At 47.4% G+C, this 21498-nt stretch overlaps 2 protein-coding genes across 2 annotated transcripts in view; one reads left to right on the top strand and one right to left on the bottom strand.

The window, feature by feature from the left end:
• Window positions 1-498: 498 nt before the first annotated feature.
• LOC126547867 (netrin receptor DCC-like) overlaps window positions 499-21498 on the top strand; it is a 150312-nt gene continuing 129312 nt past the window's right edge. Inside the window, exons 1-3 of the mRNA XM_050195893.3 lie at window positions 499-909; window positions 11526-11633; window positions 20020-20044. Of these exons, the coding sequence (XP_050051850.1) occupies window positions 11574-11633; window positions 20020-20044 (85 nt within the window). The 5' untranslated portion in view covers window positions 499-909; window positions 11526-11573. The remainder of the gene's footprint in view (window positions 910-11525; window positions 11634-20019; window positions 20045-21498) is intronic.
• LOC140215293 (uncharacterized) lies at window positions 15117-18621 on the bottom strand. Its single transcript, XM_072285926.1, has 4 exons — window positions 17736-18621; window positions 17153-17252; window positions 16335-16444; window positions 15117-15704 (listed from the first exon to the last, which is right to left on the bottom strand). Exons 1-4 carry the CDS (start codon window positions 18444-18446, stop codon window positions 15240-15242), a joined length of 1386 nt encoding a protein of 461 aa, XP_072142027.1. The 5' UTR covers window positions 18447-18621; the 3' UTR covers window positions 15117-15239.

The raw sequence follows: 21498 nt of genomic DNA, 5'->3' as shown, positions 1-21498 counted from the left end.
CACGAAAATATTCCGGCAGAACCAACCTCACAAGTACATGTCGACGTTAATGCGATTCGCATTGAAGCAACTAATGTAACGACCCACCGTATACTGCCACCACCGAAACGAGTCTTGCGCTTCGGTCCACTTTTAACAAATATCTTAGCATGGAAATAGAAAATCAGGTACGACATGCACTGTTTTACCACCATAAGTTTACGCCGCCAGCATTTCCGCCGTACCTTACTATAACCCGACACACACCTCTTCACGCTTTCGAAGAATCGTAATCAGGGCATATCTACCAGCTAAAAAAAATTCCGATCCATATATTGATAAAAGGAAAAAAAAAAACAGTGAGTAGGCAAGGGCACGAACTTTCGGATGTTGTCTCCGCAGCTGGCACGAGCAACAATTGTGAGCAGCCAAGCCACAGAGTAAATTTCGTTTTTTTTTCTATCGTGTTTTTTTGTTAGCACGCGCTATCCTAAGAAGCCACGTTGAGCCACAGCCGATAACGGCCACGCGGCGCAGCATGCGTGACTAGTGTGCGTGGCGTTCGCCATGATGCAGATGGGCCCTTGAATTGTCGAGTCAAGTGCACACCGCTGATCGAGCGTGTCGTCACTGCTTCCGACTGAACATGTAGTAAGCGGAAGCCTCCGTGGCTGCAATAAACGGGGGCTCGGTACCCCGCTTCGTACCACAGGGCCAGCGCGACCATATTTTTGCATCCCGGCAGGCTTTGCACGCAGGCTGGGTGTGCTTTTGTGCCGCCGTTTCGTCGTTTCGTCGCTCACTGTCGCGGAGTGCTTCCAGGGCAGCTAGCGTAGTTCGCGCTGTCGCGGACAAGAATCGCAGTGCGATAGTATCGGCCAGCCGCGCGCCGAAGATGTGACGGCGTACGCCCCCCCCAACTGGTACCAAGTAGGTGTCGATACTCACATGTTGTCTATGGCTGATGCACTGCTGTACAATGGCATGATTAATGCGCCAAGCGCGTAACAAGCAGTGCCTGCTTGCTCCAGCAGAGTGTTTGTAAGACGAAACTGTCCTCTGTCCATGTAATTCTGGTGGAGCACGTCACGCACTGTGGCTTTCCGCAGGCTTTGTTTACCTCTTCTTTTTTCGGGTATAGTGTTGTCGGTTATTGATACGGCATCAGTGTCGCGTTGCGATATGCGAAGCTACTCGTATGTAAATTGCGAAACAAAGTTTTTATTGCTGTCTTGGATAAACAACAAAAGCATGCACAATGATGTCTGAGCAGGTGCCTTATAGATGATTTTTTTTGCCCACTGCGCTACGGGAGCAACTTTAACACAGTCCAGCCATCTCTTTGTCATCCGTGTAGTACGAGTTTTCATTTGTTTCTTTCCTTGCTGTGGAGCAACAAAAATGAAGCTATGTAAGTAAACTTTCCGTTCTTGAAACAGTTTCTTTTTCTCCAACGGGGGAAGTTCTGGTGGGCTCGAAATAACGAAGTGAACGCAGGAAGATCAGTGAACTCGTACGCACCATTTATGACTATGCAAGTGCTGTCTCGCATACATTAAACGCGAGGATCTATGATGTCGCCTCTTTGTTTCTCTTGCAGATAAAAAGTTTAAGCTTTCCAATGACAACACCGTGTACGGGTTAACTAGATTTCGTCCTTTCTAAAACTATAAGAACGTTCTTTTTGTATCCTGAACCTGCTACCTGAGACCGTTTCGCGCATGTCCAGAGTGTCGTGTTAAGTGATTGGACGGCAGCACACATTCGACCAAGAGGCGACTTGATCGCGCGTATCTGTGCGCAGCGTTGTCCGTTCTCGCGCTGTACCCATAGCTGTTTCGCAATACAGCGAGACCCCAAGCACGCGGATTACGAAAGGCCAAACCTGACTTTGTTTCATTTTGTTTAACTTGCTTAGGTAGTGAAGTACACGTTGGCACAGAGAGAAAAATAACAAGGCGTGGGCGCATTTGTGCAGCTGCGAACGATTATTATTATTAGTTTTGAAAGCATATATGCACTTGAGAGAAATGAGAAAGAGAGAATGAGGGCGACGAACTACAAGACGGTATCGACCACACTGACTCGAGAAAGTGAGCACGCCTGCGCAACGTGCGCATCAGGTAAATCGGCGAACATTTTCTGCTAAAAGTTAAATTCAGGACACTTTTCGCTTGCGCTGCACACATTGCCACCCCCAACATCTCATCCCCTTCCACTATCGTACAGTCAATTGTCCAGAGCTGGCTGATCGCAGCGGCAGCCTACACACCCCTGCATTTTATTTCTACCGCTCAAGAGAAAAAAACAGCGTCCTCTGAAAATATTTGTCACTGATAATTGGTAGCGGTGGTGAATTTACCTGGCGTTCGCGAACCAAGGACAACACACACAAGGGCCGATTATCACGTTTCCGAGATTTTTGCGTCCAACCCAATTTGAGGGTTTTTGGCTGTGTATATAATAGCCGGGAGAGAGAGGAAAAAGAAGTAAAAGCGATTGCTTACCGTCTTATACTTTTTTCTGGCTTCGTGCCGTAATGGTATACACTTCGAAAGAGCTCCCCCCCCCAGCCACCCACCATTATAGATAGTTTGCACAGAAGTCATCGCGGACGCGATCTTTCGGTACTAGCAGGTCGAGAAGCGGCGTAAGCAAGAAACACGACAGCACAATAGGCGCGCATTGCGTCGAACCTCAAAGCGATAAGTGAAAAACCGCTATAAAACAGTCGCCGTCACAAGGCTAAACAGTGTGCGCGTTATAGTACGGGGCACTGACGTCATTGTAGCCGCCATATTTTGGCACTAGCGTGGTGGGAGCTGCTTCCATGACGCTCATGAAAACCATCCATGTAGGCTTTCCCATCAAATACCATTAGCTGCCTGAGGTAGGGCAACGAAAATATGTCACGTATCAGACAGATAGAAACATGTGCGTTTAACGGCCAATAACTTCTGTCTATATCAGAGAAGTCAGACTGCACTAAGCGCAAAAGAATTGCGCAGCAGCTCTTAACGCCTACGAAGACACCCTAAGAGCGCTTCCAGGAGAGAGGGAGAAATTTATTACAGTAGAATCTTCATAAACAGAATATCGCTTAAACGCAATTGTTGCCTAAACGAAATATCTTTATGGTTCGTTGGTTTAGCATTAAGGCGTTGCAAACAAAAGCTCGTTGAACGGAACCAGGGGCGGTATTCAGGAAGCTCCACTGTTCGTACGCAATTTCTTAGCCAAAAGTTCTTACGCTGAGATAAGGGTGCAACCGAAGTGGCAGCGCATTTAACTTAACGGCGTCGTATGAGAGCCAGGAGGAGGCAAATATCGGATTAAACGACAAGAAATGAAAGAGGCGCGGACAACTGATAGCATGATCGCGCATCATGCATATGTATTTGAGGCTATATTATTACGGCAAACCACTGCACATCCTTATTCGACAGCTTCCTTTTCCGGGCGTCTGCTACGGCACCGACAAGCGCAACCACGCTCGTCCGTCCACCCACTGCAGCGCCGTCAGGAGGATTGCAGTGGGAGTGTTACGCGTTCTTCTCACATTTCGGCAGAAGATAGGACTGATGGACACATGGCGGCATATTTGGCGCAGAGACGCTCAGTAGAAGCCCTTGACGGCCAGGTCCGCCAGGCTAACCCCGCCTTATACACCACCATCGCATTGCGAAGCGACTAAATGTCTTTATTTATTACTAATTACGCTAATAAAAAAAAAGCTCCATAATATATAGTTCGTATGACCTCAATTCAAGGGGCCCAGCGCCCGTACGTTCACTGGAATGCTATCTGATGGCGCCACACACGGTTGCAGGCGCGGTTCTAATGACGCGCATAGGCTCAATATCGGCTCCCTCGGCAGCCGGTACCGTCTAAATTGCTGGTCGACGATGTCGTCGACCGCCAACCGACGACGAAACGCGCGCTCCCTTTGCATAGTATCACTGTCGAGGGCACGGAGAGCTTTCATGTGAAGGCAACCCTAAAAAAGAAATGCGGAAAGAAGCCATGACTACCGATACTGCCAATTTATGACAGCAAACGTCACTACGTAAGATCCACACCAGCAATTTTCTATGCCAACACACTTTGACATCGTATCAGCGTTCATCGCTTCTTCGCTTTTCCTCAGCTGATAAAACATGATCATGCATTTCACCAGGTCAAGAGCTTGTTTCGTCGGTTCAGGCGACGGCATTCCGACAGGTGAAATGCACAAAGGCCCGTATACAACGATTTTGGAGACCGGTAATAAATCATAGGTTGATGATGTCACGGCCTAGAGCCTCTAACTACGCTGTCTGTCGTATCCATGTGGCACCTTATAGAAGTCAAGGCTAATCAGTCAATATCACTACGGTACTCGGCGCGAACGTTGCTATAAATTTACCAGCCTCATAACAACGCACGCTCAATTGCACGTCAGAATGTTGCACAGCACCATACACGAAGTACATAGTGATTCACAAGTGTTTGTATAATTCTGTTCTGTACTTGCAGTGCATTACATGTGTTGTGTGTTTTGACTGTACAAAATATGACTTTATGTATACGTACGTGTACTGAACTCATGCACAAAACTTTGCGATTCATGTACTATTGGACTGTATATTTTTTATGCATCTAGTGTTCTACTGAGTGTCATATTTCGTGTCACTACTCTCCCTTTTTACGCAAATTTGTTTCCTTTGCCAAGTGATAAGGAGTAGCCGGTGCCACCATAAAGGCGCCAACCTCTCCTAATATTCATTTCACTAAAAAAAAATGTTACTGCCTTCCATAGCAGCGCACGCTCAATACGGTTATGCACTGAACAGTTCAATGCACTTTGAGATGACCACTCAGAGCGCGCCACAAAGATATAAGCGCGCGCCATCCGCGGCTATCAATTGTGGCCTCGGCCAGTCAGCCGCAACAGCGTGTTCCAACGCTTACCCACATCAGCTCGAGCGGCGCAGATCGACACAATGTTCGTTGTATACACCCCTATAATAGAGAGAAAGAGAGAGAGAGAGAAAAGGCAGGGAGGTTATCCAGGTAGCGAGTTTCCGGTTTGCTACCCTGTACTGGGGTGGGGTATATAGGAGTTGTAAAGACGACAAAGAGCGAGAGGAGAAAAAAAAAGGAACAACAACAAAAAAAGGAAACAGGTCATAGGAAAGGCGTTACTATCACAGGCGTTCACACCGGCCGGTCGATCTCGAGACGCGCAGTAGCACTTGTGCGGCCTTCTGATGCGATGTTAAGTCGCGTCCAAAATTCTTTCTTCCGTTAGAGGTTGGTCGTCCAACTGGTTCAGCACAACAGAAAGCGATTGTCTCTGCACACCGTACCGCGGACACTGACAAAGAACGTGAATCGTTTCCGCGTCGCCGCAATCGCCACATGCTGCGGTGTCGGCCATCCCTATGTGGAACGTGTAGGCATTGGTAAAGGCGACGCCCAGCCGTAGCCTACACGAAAGGGTCGCGTCTCTTCAGGGAAGTCTTGGTGGAAGTCGGAGGCTTAAGATTGGATCCAGGGTGTATAAACGGGCGTGCAAAAAATGTGGTTCATTCCACTCTGATGTAGTGCGTTGGCGTGCAAGTAGGGGGGGAGGGGGGGGGCATCCTTGCAGCATCTGTCCTAGATAGCGAGATCGATAGGCGGTTGTCTTCCGCATGAGCTGAACGAGCAGCTTGATCGGTGCGTTCATTGCCGATCCAGGGTGTATAAACGGGCGTGCAAAAAATGTGGTTCATTCCACTCTGATGTAGTGCGTTGGCGTGCAAGTAGGGGGGGGGGGGGGGCATCCTTGCAGCATCTGTCCTAGATAGCGAGATCGATAGGCGGTTGTCTTCCGCATGAGCTGAACGAGCAGCTTGATCGGTGCGTTCATTGCCGATGATACCACAATCACTTGGTAGCGACTGAAAAATTATTTCATGTCCTCTCTGTCAGGTTGTGTATGGCTTCTGTGATTTGAAATACCAACTGTTCACGCTGACCGCGCCGTAAGGCTGACAATAAATACTGTAGTACCGTCTTCGAGTCGCATAAAATCGACCATTTGTGTGTTGGTTCGTCATTAATAAATTGTAGCGTGACTCGAAGCTCTGGGAGTTCCGCTGCCGTCGACATTGTCAAGTGAGATGTTTTCAACTTTATAGTGGTGACTTTTGCTGGAATGACGACAGCTGCGGTAGAGCTCTTCGGCAGAACGGAGCCGTCAGTTGATATGTGGGTATAATACTGACATTTCTCATTTAATAGGAGTAAGATAAGATGTTTAAGAGCCAATGATGACATATCTGCTTTTATTTGGACGCCAGCTATTGTCAGGTTGATATGTGCTTGAATGAGGCACCAAGGAGGAGTCGAAGGTATCACTGCAGGTGTGAGGCAAGATGGTATAACTTCGCAATGTGCGGATACCGTTCAGCAGAACGAGGCACGTGGTCTCTCCGCAGGTAGACAGGCTAGATGGTGGCAAGGAGTCCGGGCAAGGTGCCTTACGTGCACTCTTAGTACTCCAACTGGGATGTGGGTCTTGATGAGGTGGTTTCTGGCGATTGCGATAGTTGCCACCGTTGACGCCTTTCGAGGAAGACCTGAACGCTTTGAATAGTACGTAGGCTTGCTGTACTTGCGTTAGTCAATGCTGGCAAGTTATACCGCAAGAAGCCGAGAAAACGTACTCTGTATAGTTGAAGCATAGCGCTTGTGGACATTCCCCAGGTCTTTAAAGCGAAGAGCTTGAGAAGGTGACAGATGCCTGTGAACCACTTCATGTACAATACATGGGTGCTCCATGAGATATCTCTGTCAATTATGACACCCAAGAATTTGTAAGACCGTACTAACGGCATCAGCTGCCCATTGATTAATGCACTGTAGTGCGTCATGGGCTTACGCGTAAATGCCACAAGTGCACGTTTATCCGATGGAATCTGCTGGCCTTGATTGCGCAGGTAAAGCGTAGTCTAAGGGACAGCTTTTTGGAGCCTTGCGCGCAGCTGTAAGCGTGTCACTCCAGGCGCCCAAATGCATATGTCGTCCGCGTACATTGATAATTTAAATGTTTGGAAGGTGATCAAGGAGACCAATCAGCGTGAGGTTAAACAACGTAGAGCTCAGCACGCCGCCCTGGGGGACGCCACAGTAGGTGTAATGTATAGGAGTGTGACCGCCCTCGCAGCTCACAAAGAAAGATCGCATTGAGAGATAGCTATGTATCCATCTGAACATCCGACCACCGAGGCCTACCTCTTCGAAAGCGTCGAGGATGGCTTCATGTGTAACGTTCTCGTACGCCCCTTTGACGTCGAAGAACAAAGAAGCGCAGAGACGTTTACATACGTTTTAGTGCTGAACGTAGGTGACCAGGTCGACGACGTTATCAATCGATGAGCGGCCATGTCGGAAGCATGCCATGGCAGCTGGGTAGACGTTGTGGTATTCCAAGTACTACTCCAGGCGTCTGAGGATCATCCAATGCAATCAGGCGATATGATCGAAACTCCAACGGAGACTTGCCCGGCTTCAGTAGCGGAACTACGCGACTAGTCTTCCAGCTTGTGGGAAGGGTGCCACTTAATCAGGACTCATTATACATTTCAAGCAGAACACTCCTCGCTCGCTCACCCAGATGACGCAGAGCTCCGTAAAAAATTTCATCAGGTCCTGGTGAAGACGTACACCCGTGAGAAAAAGTATACGGACCACAGGATAGCCGAAAAAACAGAATTTCTTCGTAATTTTAATAGGCATAAGCGGAAACTGACGAACGCACTAGAAAATTCGCAACGGCAAGTTTGGATTGCAGTCTGTAATGTCAAGTTACTCTCAGAGGCAGAGGAGAGAATCAGTTTTATCGCGCAATCCCTGGCCCATGTACTTTTGCTCACGGGTGTATGTCTGCTCAAAGCTAGCGCCGCCTTGAGTTCATGGATGGAAAACGGTAAATCCTTGCGGGGGTCACGTGGTGGCGAGAAGCTGATGGAATGTGATAATTTGTTGGAAGCTGCGAGTTGCCTGGATAATCTGGCACAGGAAGTCTTCTGCGCCATCAATATCTCGTCGCTGTTGGAAGAGGGCCAGAGCCTTGAATGGAGACCGCTGTATGGGTGGTGTCTTAAACTCGAACCCGGGACCACCACCTTTCCGGGGCAGCCGCTCTACCATCTGAGCTAACCAGGCGGCTAGCAGATGGCAGGGCGATTGAGTGGATGTCTAATTTTCTCTTAATTTCTTCTCTCCACCTTGCTGATTTCCGCAGAACTATTACGTCATGCTCCATGACGTCTACGGCTTCTTGCATGGCGCTCTCCACTTGCCCTTCACCCGCCGTTGTTGCTTAGTGGCTATGGTGTTGGGCTGCTAATCACGAGGTCGCGGCATCGAATCCCGGCCACGGCGGCCGCATTTCAGTGGGGGCAAAATGCGAAAACACCCTTGTACTTAGTTTTAGGTGCACATTAAAGAACCCCAACTGGTACAAGTTTCCGGAGTCTAACACTACTGCTTCCTCATAATCAGATCGTGGTTTTGGCACGTAAAAACCCCATAATTTTTTTCACTTGCCCTTCGCTACCGCCTGTGCACCAGATCGTGATGTCGTCGGCGTACATGGTGTGTTTGATACGTTACACTTGGGTCAGCTTCCTCGAGAGGCCGAAGATACAGATGTTGAAGAGAGTGAGCGAAATGACCGAACCTTGACGTCCTCCATAAGTGCGATAGGGGCTTACGAGGGTCTAGCGATTCAAAGAAAGCAGCCCAGCGTTGTGACTCGAGTTTATCTAACCGGCGGTGGATTTTCTTTTGTAGGCGTCTAGCAATCCGTATAGATCGTCCATTGACTTCGTGCGTCAGTATCTACGTTCGACACGTCGCCGGATTGCTCGAAGCGGCTCTAATTCTATATCAAATTCCGTGAATTTCGCAGAGCACAGAGTACACGCATTGTTTTTCACTGTGCTCTTAAATGTGTCTTCTAAATTATGTAGTCAATTACCCTGTCAGAGGTCTTCCAATAAGACTGTAATTTGGGCCAGACCACTCTTTGGATTCTATCATTTGAGTTGGAAGAGGAAAGTCTGATCTTCAGATACGTGGGAATATGGTCTCCCCCGTGCATTTAAATGTCCGTGAATCATGTAGTACTCCTGACGAGACTTCGTGAGACGAAGGCCAAGCTAATTAAGTATTCGTAAGCCATAATCTGCGACGGCTGTTTAGGTTTTGTGGATAGACTTACGCTTGCTGTTGGCGGAAGTACTTAAGCTCGCACCTGTGCTACCCTTACATATACACATTTTTTTCGACTACAGCGCCCGTCTTTGCAGTGGCGGGCACCGCAACTTTTATGATCGTAAGAACAATTTTAGCTTTGTGAACGCGCTTTTTTCGTAATGTCTTACGCCAAAATTTGTTCGTAAATTCGCTTAGTGAATTCCGCCCCAGATTTTTTTAACTCCTGTTATACGCAACTCAATATAGTAGTGAGAATGAAACCGAGTGGCCAATTTCAGCTGCATCGCGACAGGCTTTAATGTTTGCGCATTTCCTTTCCGAGTTTCCTTGCCAGTCACTGCGTTATCTCCAAGGCGGCTTTTGCTGGCTTTTGTTGGTGCGGTAATTAGCGTGGCTCTACCGTGGTCGTGGCGTGCTGTGATTTTTTTTTTTGTCAAAATATCAGTCAGCCGTGAGCTTGCTTAGTGTTTCCGATGTTAACAGAGAAATGGCAGCACAATGCGCTCACGTAGGAGACGAAGATCAAAGTTACCGGTGGCTTCAAGAGCGGCTGCTTGACTAGAACTGCAATTTTTTCTTAACGAAATGACTTTTTTCATCTTTTTTTCGTAGAGAGAGAGAGATGCAAATGAGAGAAAGGCAGGGAGGTTAACCAGACTTAAAACCTCCGGTTTGCTACCCTGCACTAGGGGAAGGGAAAGGGGAAGTAAAGACGGAAAGAAGAGCGTGACAAAAATAAAAGCGTGAGAAAAAAAAATATGAAAAGGGATGAAATGGGGTCATTATAGTCTTTCTAATAGGCCACTGTCACGTAGAAAAGTCAGCAAAGCCTTGACCGACTTTTGCTGCGACGACAGTTCACGTCGGCATTCCAAAACTGACTGTTCTGAAAGTGGCCTGTCGTCAAGGCGTGCCAACGTGGTCGCTAGTGACAGCCGGTGCGCGCTGTACTGAGGACAGTGGCAGAGCACGTGTTCGATGGTCTCCTCGCCGCCGCAGTGATTTTCGTAATTTTTTTTTCGTAATTATGTTTTGCGCTAATAGCTCTAGTCAGCAGCTGCGTGCAAGTAAACTTTGTAAGAAAGAGAGCTCTGTGACCATATCTGTTACATCTGTGCTATTGGCAATCACGTATCTGCTCCTTTCAAAAGAGAACTTTGGGCACAATTGAGATCAATCTCCCGGTACATGAAACTCCTGATGAACGAAACTTATCTAACTGGCCCCATGACGTTCCGTTTAACGACAGTCCACGTATAAGAGAAAAACTCGGAGGTCGGACTTCTAAAAAAACAATAGTGCAAATCTGCAAGCCTGCCATACTGAAGGGATCGAGGCGTGTACTGCAAAACGCTGATCTTGGGAAGGAGGTAACCCGTGTACGTGCTTTCATCCCTTTGGACTCTGGAGTTTCCACCAAATTTATGTGCTCAAAGGTACTTCGCCTGTTATAGCTTGTTTTGTCAGAAATGTAACTGGTTACATGTAATTGGTTACGGAAGAAAGTAATTGAATTAAAGTGAGCGTTACCGACTCAACAAAGTAATTGCTAAATTGCAAAATTATCCGAAAGCGTAATTGATTACAAGTAAATAATTACATGTAATTAGTTACGTACAAATCTGATATCTTATTTTTACATGCAACTCCATATGTCTACACATAACTATATGAAAGTGTGTATAAACATGGAAGCCTGTATGCACATGGACTATCTACATGCATCATAGCTACAAATCGCACAGCTCATTGCAATCAATGGCAGACGTCACAACATTAATTCCCAGATAGAGCATGCGCATGCCCCCATGCTGCCCTGTGCAGCCCGTAATCCTATTGGGCAGCACATTTCCATGCAAGTCAACCTGCGCAATGCTTTTAATGCAGTGTACTTATAGGTATCCAGGTTTTCATGAATGGAAGGAAGAAAAGAATAGAATCTCTATAGCCTGTTTATCGTTGATTTATTTTCAGTTTGGCCGGCGTTCATGGACAAGAGCGAGAAGAAAGGCTTATATGGCCGTTGCTTGCTCACTAACGCTTACTGTACATCATTCGTTGAAGCAGCTAGCAAGGTTGCCCAAGTGTACTGGGATGATCATGATTACTCTCATGACGTTGATACAGAAACAAGCCTTCAGGGCAGCCAGCCGTAAACCATCTCCTTTCGTATCCTGCGACTCGTCAGGCACCCCGACCATACCCATATTACTTCTTTTTTAACTTTCATCAATACTTAGCGCGACGGGCTAGCAGGGCCGACTCAAGTGCCGTTCCGTCATTTCTACCTGCCGCAGTTGCCTTTGACCGGCCCCTCTCGGTCGAAGCAGGCCGCACCCGAAGTCATGACGTGGCGAGAGCGGCCTCTTTCGCTGGGCGCAGCAGCGGCGTGCGTCTTGTTCGAGGTGAGAACGTGTCTATTTTTGGCTGAACGGGGAAATTGGTTGGAGTTGGCAGAGAGCAAAATCAATTTGCCGTATGCCGTATGCCGTAGCCTGCCGTATGCGCTAGAACGCGTTTTTTTATCTTTCTATAGCTTTCCTTTTCGTGATCCTGGTCTTCAATGAATACAGGTAATCATAGTTGCGTTCTCTTCTGACTTTACAGCTTATAAAATTATGTAGTCATTATACTCTAAAGGACATTCGTTAGACGCTATTGCATGAAGGGGGAGAGGGAAGGGAACAGAAAGAGATATTGTCTCAGAAACATAAAAAGGAACAAGACAAAACAACCACAAGCGTATAAACTCAAATAAATAGTTGTGGAAAATTAAGTGCGCATAACCTATGTGTGAAACACACTAACTACAGTATGTGAGAAGTAACATATAATAAAACCAAACAAGAAAAGAAAACGATATCTGAATAGTTGAAAGCGGTAGCAAGAGAAAAGTCGAGAAGTGCAATAAAGACGTAGGATAGGTGCGCGGAATTTCGAAAAACGCCGAGCAGCCACCACATAGGAAGTTACCACATTTCGGCTATGATAAGCATGGATATGGGCTGCGGAGAATTGCACGCACGCTATTTTCAAAGCGTGGGAGTCCGCTGATAATAATGAAATGAGATGATTTGACATTTATGACTGCAATAATGTTAGAAAACAGCAATTAGTTATTGTGAGACATTTGATATCGCAACACAAAGCCAGTCTCTGCTATGACGTCAGTGTCGACTTATATCAGTGCTTCTGTACGGTTTACGAAGGAAGTACTCTGAGCATTACGGCAAACGAACTACAATAGTTAAAGAGAAAATGGTATTTAATGTCGGAGAAATGGGAAGATCGATATGCAGGATGTAGAAAAGGAAAACATAATGCACCAGCCTCGTAGAACAAAAACTAGAGGGACGCGCATCATTTACAGCATACATGTTGCTTTTGTATACGCTTCTCAAAAGGGTAATTATTTCTATTGTAATAGCAATTATATGGACACTCCAGGTAATTTTTTTCCGTCACCGGGATGTTCCTTATAAAATCAAAGTTGCAATAAGAATGTAAGGCCCGCGCGTCGTATGATGCAGGTTCGAGGGATGGCGGGCGAGGGTGATCGGAGGAGGATGGTGGCTTGATGCTGACTGTCTTTCCGCGCGCGCCGTGGTGGAGGTTACGTGACTGAGAGCGCGCTATGGGGGAGGAAGCGCGCGTCTCCTCCTCATGGCCGGCCGTGCCTAGCGCTTGGCACAGTAAACGCTGGTGCACTAGCAGCCGTCTTAGCTGGCCACTGCATCAGACTCCGTCGCGTAGTCGGCAAGGCAGCTCGGCGAGGCAGCCGCGTAAGCTCCTGCAGGGGTATCAGATCGCTGCTAACTAATTATTGCTATTTGTAATAAATTTCTTGTTCACATCGAACTCAAGCAAACAGACCGAAAAACGATCAGCACTATCGAACGGAAATCACTAAGATAATCAATAAAAGAAGCAAGTGAGGAAACACGCACAGTCAGAGTAGTCGCACGTTTCAATCTACCGAGAGCGACCCAACTTGCCGACTCGCGACTGAGGCGCTGGCGCATGAAGGCTGCCTCTGGCGCACCAGCAATGGCAACCGCGAGCGTTCATTCTCCGTGATACAACGCCACGGCGCAAGCTTCTAAGATTAGTGCTGCATGGTTGTCGTAGATACATGCAGGAGCCAAACCCTGAGCTGCATGTATTGGTGTTCCATCTTATGCACACGCGGTATACTCTTGAATTGTTGTCAAGGCTTAAGTCCGCAGAGAGTCACCTAGCATCTATCGTCTTCGCAGTGAGAATTGATTTGGCTGCTATACGGCCCTGGAAAACAACACATCAGCCGGGGTTGTCACTTGTGACTGGAGTGAGATTGAAACAATACATCACCTTGATGGCACACAGACATGGCTGCTCTCTAGGCAACTTTGCTCTAAAAGAAACTAAACCACGTTGAAATATCTAACCATGTGACAAGAACTATACCATTGTCTTTGGGCAAGAGTGACCTCGCAGAACCACATTCCCATTTTAACGTAAAAGCAGTTTTTTTCGAGGTCACTCGCAGAGTTCCGCAGAGATGCGCGCGCACATAAATCAGCGCAGAACGTAGCTCAACTTTGCTCTTTACGTACACGTCTTCTCTTTTTCTTAAGCGTGAGGAAAACATTGGTCTCTACACGGTAGTATTCCGTAGGCAAGCTAAGACCGGACGTATTCGCACTGCAGGATTTTTTCTCTTCTCCCTCTTTCCTATACTTTGAAGAAGTTCAGGCGTACTTCTTCGATCTTCAGATCGTTGTCTAACATTTTCTCTTGAATCGCTATGTGGTGCAATGATTACTTCTTCCTACACCCGACCGCGACGTCAGCAAGTTCTGTGTGTTGTGTTTACGGATGTGAAAGAGCCGCCAAGTGGTACATGCTAGGGTGTGTAAGTGCGATCAATCACCTCGTGATCGATCGACCGTATAGTGCCGGCGTCGCGGTGGCAAGGCATTGCAACTTCACGTGGGTGCCTAGAGCAAGCAGCGTGTGCTACGGAACCTTGCGCCCGCGTTCAACGCCGGCTGCTCGCTCGAGCTTGGCTCATGTCGCTGTTGCAACGGCCTGCCCGTGTTTTTATTTATAGCGGGTAAGCGCGACGCGAACCTCTTCGATGGGAGGCTCGCTAACGGCATTTGCTTGCGTGAAAGCACTCCGAACTGGTGTGTAGCAGCATAAGCCGTGTGACAGGCCACGCGTCTACTGAAATCCGTTCGCACGTATAAGATGTCATCCGGAAGGTCACGCGCAGACGGCATAGTCGTGATGATGACAGTGAAGGCGCCGACCTGTTATATAGGCAGCTCTAACGAATGAGAACTGTTGTTATATAGTGGCTCCTGTAGAGTTCCAAAAACTTACTTTAGGTAAAACTGCGGCGGCTACACTAATGCCTATGCGGGTTTCTTCAGTTACGCTCTCAGCAGAATAATGGGAACTACAATCATTGGCTCGACTCGGCTTTTTCAACACTCTTTTATAGCGCTCTATCTTTCATTATGAGCGCGTTTCTGTTGACTTTCACTTTGATTACCTTTACATACTTTTTCAGCTATCCATTTATGTCCGTAATCTGTACTCCTAGGTATGCGCCCCTATAATGCGTGTACAATTTTCCTGTGTTGTTACCAAGTGCTCAATAGTATCGTTAAACACCATGAAGCCTGATTTGTTAACACTAAACTCATATCCTATAGAGCTTCACGCTGCTTTTCACTGTCTGCCAGAAGCTGAATATCGCTCTTACTGTCGTATAAGAGAATAATATAATCTGCACACATTGAAGCAGGATGGCGGTGATGAATGTGCCACCACAATTTCTCGTAGATTAGGAATATGCTGACCTAACATGCTTGTATCTGTAGGCAAGCCGGTGATCCGGTAACGAAAAGCGTTTATTCATGGGAGGGAGCGATATAAGTACACTTGGAAAGGGGTGACGTAGGCGTCACATGTTAACAGTCTGGGCGCTATCAGAATGACAGTGATATGGCCACATCTCCCCTTTAATGATGATAAGGTCTAGAAGTTTCATCTGGCAACGGGTATCGACAGGGTTCCCGACGCAATCTTGTGCTCCTGCGTAACTGCTGTTGTCCAGACTGGAGGTCGTCTTCTGAAGGCCCCTGCGAGGTTGATTCTGGCTCCGGTTGAGGTGCTGCCTCCCGCAGGTGTTCTCTTGTGCGACGGATTTCATGGCCGTCTTCGGTCTTCACAATCGTAGATCTTGGCGTTGCGGCTGGCCTTAGAACAATAGCTGGAGCCCAGGTTCTCTGGAGAGTGTCGTACGTCGTTACGCGTTGTCCCGGAGTCAGCGGGGAAATGTTCCTGGCGCTGCGGTCGTAGTGGATCTTTTGCCGGCGCCGGATCGTCTGGAGACGGTCGTGGACCTCCTTGCTGGGTATGGCCTCTGGCTCCAGGTGAATTGTTGGTACCGGCAGGAGGGTCCGGGTCTGCCGCCCCATGAGCCTCTGCACAGGAGACTTCAGAACTGGGTCCCTGGGGGTATTACGCCACTCAAGCAGAGCAATTTCAAAATCTGGTGTGCGAAAAGAGCACTTTTTGAGCAGCTTTTTGGCCTCCTGAACAGCTCTTTCCGCCATGCCATTAGAACGCGGGTGATATGGACTTGACGTGACATGCACAACGTCTAGTTTTCTCAAAAAATCTTTGAAATCTGAGCTACTGAAGGGGGGCCCATTGTCACTATACAGCTTCTGTTTCAGCCCATGCACCGAAAAAACTTGTGCACACCAAGTCTTGAGCGCATTAGACGTGGTGTGGCGAAGTTCTCGGACTTCGAAGAAAAAGGGATAGAAGTCAACCATGACGGCGAACTCCCGACCGCCATAGTGAAACAGATCCACGCCTACGGACTCCCATGGCAGGGTCGGAACATCATGGCTCAAAAGGGGCATTTTCTGGTTTCGTGGCTGGTGCATTTGGCATACCTTGCAGGTCTTGCGAAACTGATTAATATCTGCGGACATATTTGGCCAAAACATTACACTGCTGGCCCTCGCTTTCATCTTATCTGCTCCAGCATGCGCTGCGTGGAGGAGCTGCATGATCTCTGCCCGTTTCGATTTCGGTATAATTACCTTGTTGCTTCGGAAGACTAGCCCATCTTGTGCGTGAACTTCTTCCCTGTAGGTCCAGTATGGCCTTCCCGGCTCTGGGACACCATGCTTGTGCTCCGGCCACGCCGTCTCTGCGTATTCACGGATGATGATCAGTGCCGGATCCTCGTTTGTCGCATCCCGCAAGGTTTTCAAGCGGTGTTCCGACGCTGAAACATAGTCAAGCACATTCACTTGAAACTGCTCGGCTTCTTCTTGCAGTGCCATCTTATTAGGAAACCGCGATAACGCGCCCGCTAGGAATAGCTCTTTACCCGGTTTGTATTGCAAAGTTATTGCGTAACGCTGCAAGCTGAGGCGCATTCGCTGCAAACGAAGCGGGCACTGATGCAGGAGCTTGGTGAAGATCGGTATCAAAGGCCGGTGATCCGTTTCGACGATCACGTCTGCTTGGCCGAAAATATAATCATGGAACTTCGTGCACCCATGTACTATCGCAAGCGTTTCTTTTTCAATCTGCGCATAACGCTGTTGTGCCTCTGTTAGAGATCTGGACGAGAAGGCTACGGGATGGCCGTCTTGCATCAAAACAGCCCCTACGCCCGACTGGCTAGCATCGACAGAAAGCGTGACTGCCTTCTTCGGGTCGAAGTAGGAAAGAATCGGCGCTGTTAGCAGTGCCTGGCACAGTGCTTCAAAACTGGCCTGTTGTTTTTCTGTCCAGACCCATGCGTTATCTTTTCTCAGTAGTTCTCTTAGCGGTTCCGTCAAGACAGACATGTTGGGAATGAAACGCTGTACATAGTTCATTGTGCCGAGAAAAATTTGCAGTTGCTTACTGGTCTTAGGCTCGGGTATTTCCAGAATGTCCTGAACACGCTCCGGGTCGATGCGCAGGCCTTGCGTAGTGAGGATGTGTCCCAAGTAGCGAACCTCCGCCTGCAGGAAGGTGCATTTTTTGAGGTTGAGTCGCAGATTGTGCTCACGGCAGCGCGTCAGTACGAGTGTCAGGTTGCAGTCATGCTCATCCTTTGTCTTGCCCCAGACTAGTATATCATCCATTACAACTGCGACACCGGGTAGACCGTCTAACAAGCGATGCATTGCAGCTTGAAAAATTTCTGGGGCTGACGATATTCCAAAGGGCATTCGCAGGAAGCGATAGCGCCCGTATGGCGTACTCATAGTGCAGATTTTTGAACTTTCTTCCGTTAGCATAATCTGCCAAAATCCCGATGCTGCATCAAGCGTAGAAAAATATCTTGCCCCGGACAGCCGCGGAACTATGTCTTCTAAAGTGGGCATGGGGTAATTTTCTCGAAGCAACTGTTTGTTCAGGGCGGTTGGATCGAGGCAAATATGCACTTTTTCTTTTTTCACCACGGTCACCATGTGGCTAGACCATTCGGTTGGTTCATTTACCTTTGTAATGACGCCCTGCTGCTCCATGCGCTGCAGTTCTGCCAGAACTTTGTCTTGCAGGGCGATGGGGACCCTCCTAGCAGGCACGACGGTTCCCGCGCTGCCGGGTTTCAGCTTCATCGAGTACTCCACGCCTTTCAGTTGTCCTAGCCCACTGAAAACATCTGCGAAAGGTTGGGCTGGGCGATATAGTTCTTCACTGGAGACTTTCTGTATGCGGTATATAAACCCCAGGCGTTCTGCGACTGCCCCGCTGAGCGTGACTGGAACATCGTGCTCGACGACGAAAAATTGTTCTTCGCATTTTTTGTTGTTAGCGTAAAGCAGAAGCTTGACTTTTGCTTGTGCCGTAGTCCTGTGACCAAAGAACGCTGTTAGAGTCACCTTGCAGGCTTCCTTTGGCTTAGCAGGTAACCTTTCCAGCTCGTTTTTGGAGATAACGCAACAGTTCGCTCCTGTGTCCAGTTTGCACGTGACAGGTTGGCCTTCGATGTAAACTGTTGCTGTCCATTTATCAACTTCAAGCGAGTTTATCGCTAGCCCCGCAAGAAAAAAATCGTCTGTCTCGGCCCGTACCTCCCGTAGCTCTTTTCCTGGACGGCTGGCGTTATGCGTGGCGCCGACTGATTTGCAAACCTGGGCAAAATGGTTCTGTGCACCGCACTTCCTGCAATTCTTTCCTCTCGCTGGACAATTTCCACCAAGATGCATCTGGTAGCCACACCTACTGCACAGCTTCTTATCCCTCGCAACCGAGTTCACTATCGTAGTTTGCGCTCCGCCTGTTGCTGCGCTTATCTCTTGGAAGTGCTGCTTCCCTTGCTCTTCAATGCGGCAAATTTCTACCGTTTTTTGGTAAGAAGGGTTTTCCGCTAATAGTTTCTGCTGCAAACGCTTGTCTTGGACGCCTAGAACGAGACGGCTGCGTAGCATACGGTCTTCTAGAAGTCCGAATTCACAGTTCTTGGCTAAAATTTTCAGTTCGATCAACCAGTCATTAAATGGTTCGCCTTCTTTCTGGTCCCTTGAACCAAAGCGGAATTCGTGGAGGGTTAAGTTGTTTGCTGGCTTGTAGTAGTCCTCGAATTTCTTGATCAAAACTTTGACGTCATTTCTGTCCTCGTCCGCGTCAAACTTGAAAGTGCTGAATGGTTTCCTGCCTTCTTCGCCTATGCTCACGAGAAATGTTGCTGCCTGCACATCGGTTGGCTGCTTAGTCAATTGAGTAGCAGTGGCAAACAGTTCGAACTCACTCTTCCATGTTCTCCAACCAAGCCAGGCGTCGTCTGACGTATCCAGGGGTTTCGGCGCCGGTAGTAGAGTCGATGGAACTGGCAGCGTCGTAGGCGGGGGTGGTGTCGTCGACATCTCAACTGGGCTCCGCTGCCACCATGTAGGCAAGCCGGTGATCCGGTAACGAAAAGCGTTTATTCATGGGAGGGAGCGATATAAGTACACTTGGAAAGGGGTGACGTAGGCGTCACATGTTAACAGTCTGGGCGCTATCAGAATGACAGTGATATGGCCATAGTATCTATATCGTAATTTCTGTGCTTATTATATATATCACGAAGCGCAGTGATGGTAACGAGCAATCCTGGTATAGACCCTTCTGAATATGGGTGGAAGTGAAGGGGTCATGGTGCGTTTCGTGATATATATATATATATATATATATATATATATATGTGTGTGTGTTTGTGTGTAGGTGCACTACTTGCTGCACCTGATGTATGATTAAAATGAAAATAATCGTCGTATTAACTAGTATCGTGGTGCGCTTCCCTAAGCATTCATCCACAATGCAGACGTCATGTATGGTGCCAGCGGTCAAACCAGCAGGCCGGGATTACGTGGTCAAAAGCAAGGAAGCAGTGGACAAGGCTCGCATATTTGCGCGACGCATGCAGTTTTATTTCTTAAATTACCTAATTACGCACATTCCTATGTAGACATTTTCGTGAAGCCAGCCATCGTACCAAATCAAAGAAATTGAGGGATGATCGAAAATGCTGGACAGTGAGTGTAAGGACTGAGAGACCCCGGTACATCACTGCCGTAGTTCTTTCGAACTAATGTTAAACATAAAGTAGCATTTTCTATCTTCAATTTCCCTCTTAATTGTGCTGTTCGATCATACTTGGTATTTCTTTTGATGATTTCAGCCAATGAAATAAAGGGTAGGATAACAATTCTTCGCTCTGCTTGGGCAGTCGTACTTCTGCCCTCTTGCTGGTGAAATACACCGCGCAAGTGATGTCAAGGAGCTGTTCTTCTTTTCCAGATGCTTCGCTTGGTGGCTGCTACAGGTGAGGCAACGTCCCAGTCTTTTTGCTTACCTATGAAAAGATCTTTAACTTGTTTCTCATTTCTCGAATGAAGCAGCTGTAGCAGACAGCTTAAGTGGATAACTAGTTTACAAGTTTTTCATACTTTTAAAATGTTAGATGCGTGAATGCAGCTGCCTACAGTAGCGAGCTGCATTTTAATTCTGTGTCAGGGAAACGCTTGAGCTCTGGTGTTTGTCCAACCAAAAGCTCTATATGTTCCAAACAAGCGCGACACAATGTCCCTGTGGAAGCTTGCCAATCGGGCTACTATCTGCACCAAATAGACTTGGCGGTCCTGCCTCTTATACTTAATTGTTTAGAAGTAGCAATGTTCGCAGTGGCAGCAGTCGGTGCAGCGCAGGAGTGGACAAAGACTCAGACGATGGTCGCCGTGCTCTCGCATTCGCATTTGCCTATTTTAATGCAGAATAATGCAGATAGAACTGTATATATATATATATAACCCTTCAGCAACAGAATCTGGCAAACGGTAACCGCTGTTCTGCGCCTTTTAACATATGTGTAGTAAAACAAACAAAAGTTATTCTGCGTTTTTTGGCTTCTCGAGAGATATGCTATTGCTATATCGCAGTACTTTGATGACGCCTTCGATCAAGATGACCGCTTCTTCTGAGGAACCAGTTACATCACAAATTTGCATTACCAGGATGAACAGATAGTCAACTGGTCTCCTTGCAAAGCAAACGTTTTCATTGACGAATAATTTGTCAAAGAAAATATTTGCTTTGCAAGGAGATCAGAAACATTTTCTTTGACGAATAATTCGTCGAACTAAACCTGGGACCATTACCTGACGGGTTCAGTCAGGCATTTGTGCCACAATGCGCCATGCTTGTCCCGGAGGCTAGCAGATGGTCTCGCGCGGCCATCTGCTAGCCGCGGAACTGCAAACTTAAGCGGAAGCTTCAGCTCGTGGGGTGCCTATCTAAATGCTTGGGAAAGGATAAATCGTTTTTTTCCCAGCAACTGCAGAAAATTGGGTGAGGTTTGTTCTATATAAAAGCAAAAGAAAAGATAAAGTCCAGAGGCCATTGCAAGTGGATTTTTGTTTAGGCGTCAATGTTTTTGAAAAGATTGTCGAAAATCGCCAATTCTCAGAAAGCGGTAGCTGTCAAGTTTAGAACTCTGAACCTTAGCAATGGAAAATTTTATCAGAATTCTGTAAACTTCATCTAATGCTGCATAAAAATTAATTGTAGGGTTTTACATGTCATAACCACGACTTAATAGTACATCTAAAGCCGACAAAATGATGTATTATACATCGCTCTGAAATATACCGTTCTTATGTGAGTATGACTTTTGCAAGACATTTGTTAACACTATAACAGATTCGCGTAATCTGTAAATTTACACATCAAATTAGTTCGCTTTAGATGCTCTAACGGATGCAGTTTACAGATCAGCGATAT

This window comes from Dermacentor andersoni, chromosome 1, assembly GCF_023375885.2.
Source record: "Dermacentor andersoni chromosome 1, qqDerAnde1_hic_scaffold, whole genome shotgun sequence".
Taxonomy (NCBI): Eukaryota; Metazoa; Arthropoda; class Arachnida; order Ixodida; family Ixodidae; genus Dermacentor; species Dermacentor andersoni.
Note: the sequence above shows the minus strand (reverse complement) of the source record. Positions and strands in the feature narration are given on the sequence as shown.

Coding starts and splice junctions, on each gene's coding strand:
- LOC140215293 (XM_072285926.1), bottom strand. CDS start 18,446: ATGCATCTTGGTGGAAATTGTCCAGCGAGAGGAAAGAATTGCAGGAAG. Junction 16,445..17,152: donor AATACCCGAGCCTAAGACCA/GTAAGCAACTGC, acceptor GTGAATACGCAG/AGACGGCGTGGCCGGAGCAC. Junction 15,705..16,334: donor TAGTCTTCCGAAGCAACAAG/GTAATTATACCG, acceptor TCTCCTGTGCAG/AGGCTCATGGGGCGGCAGAC.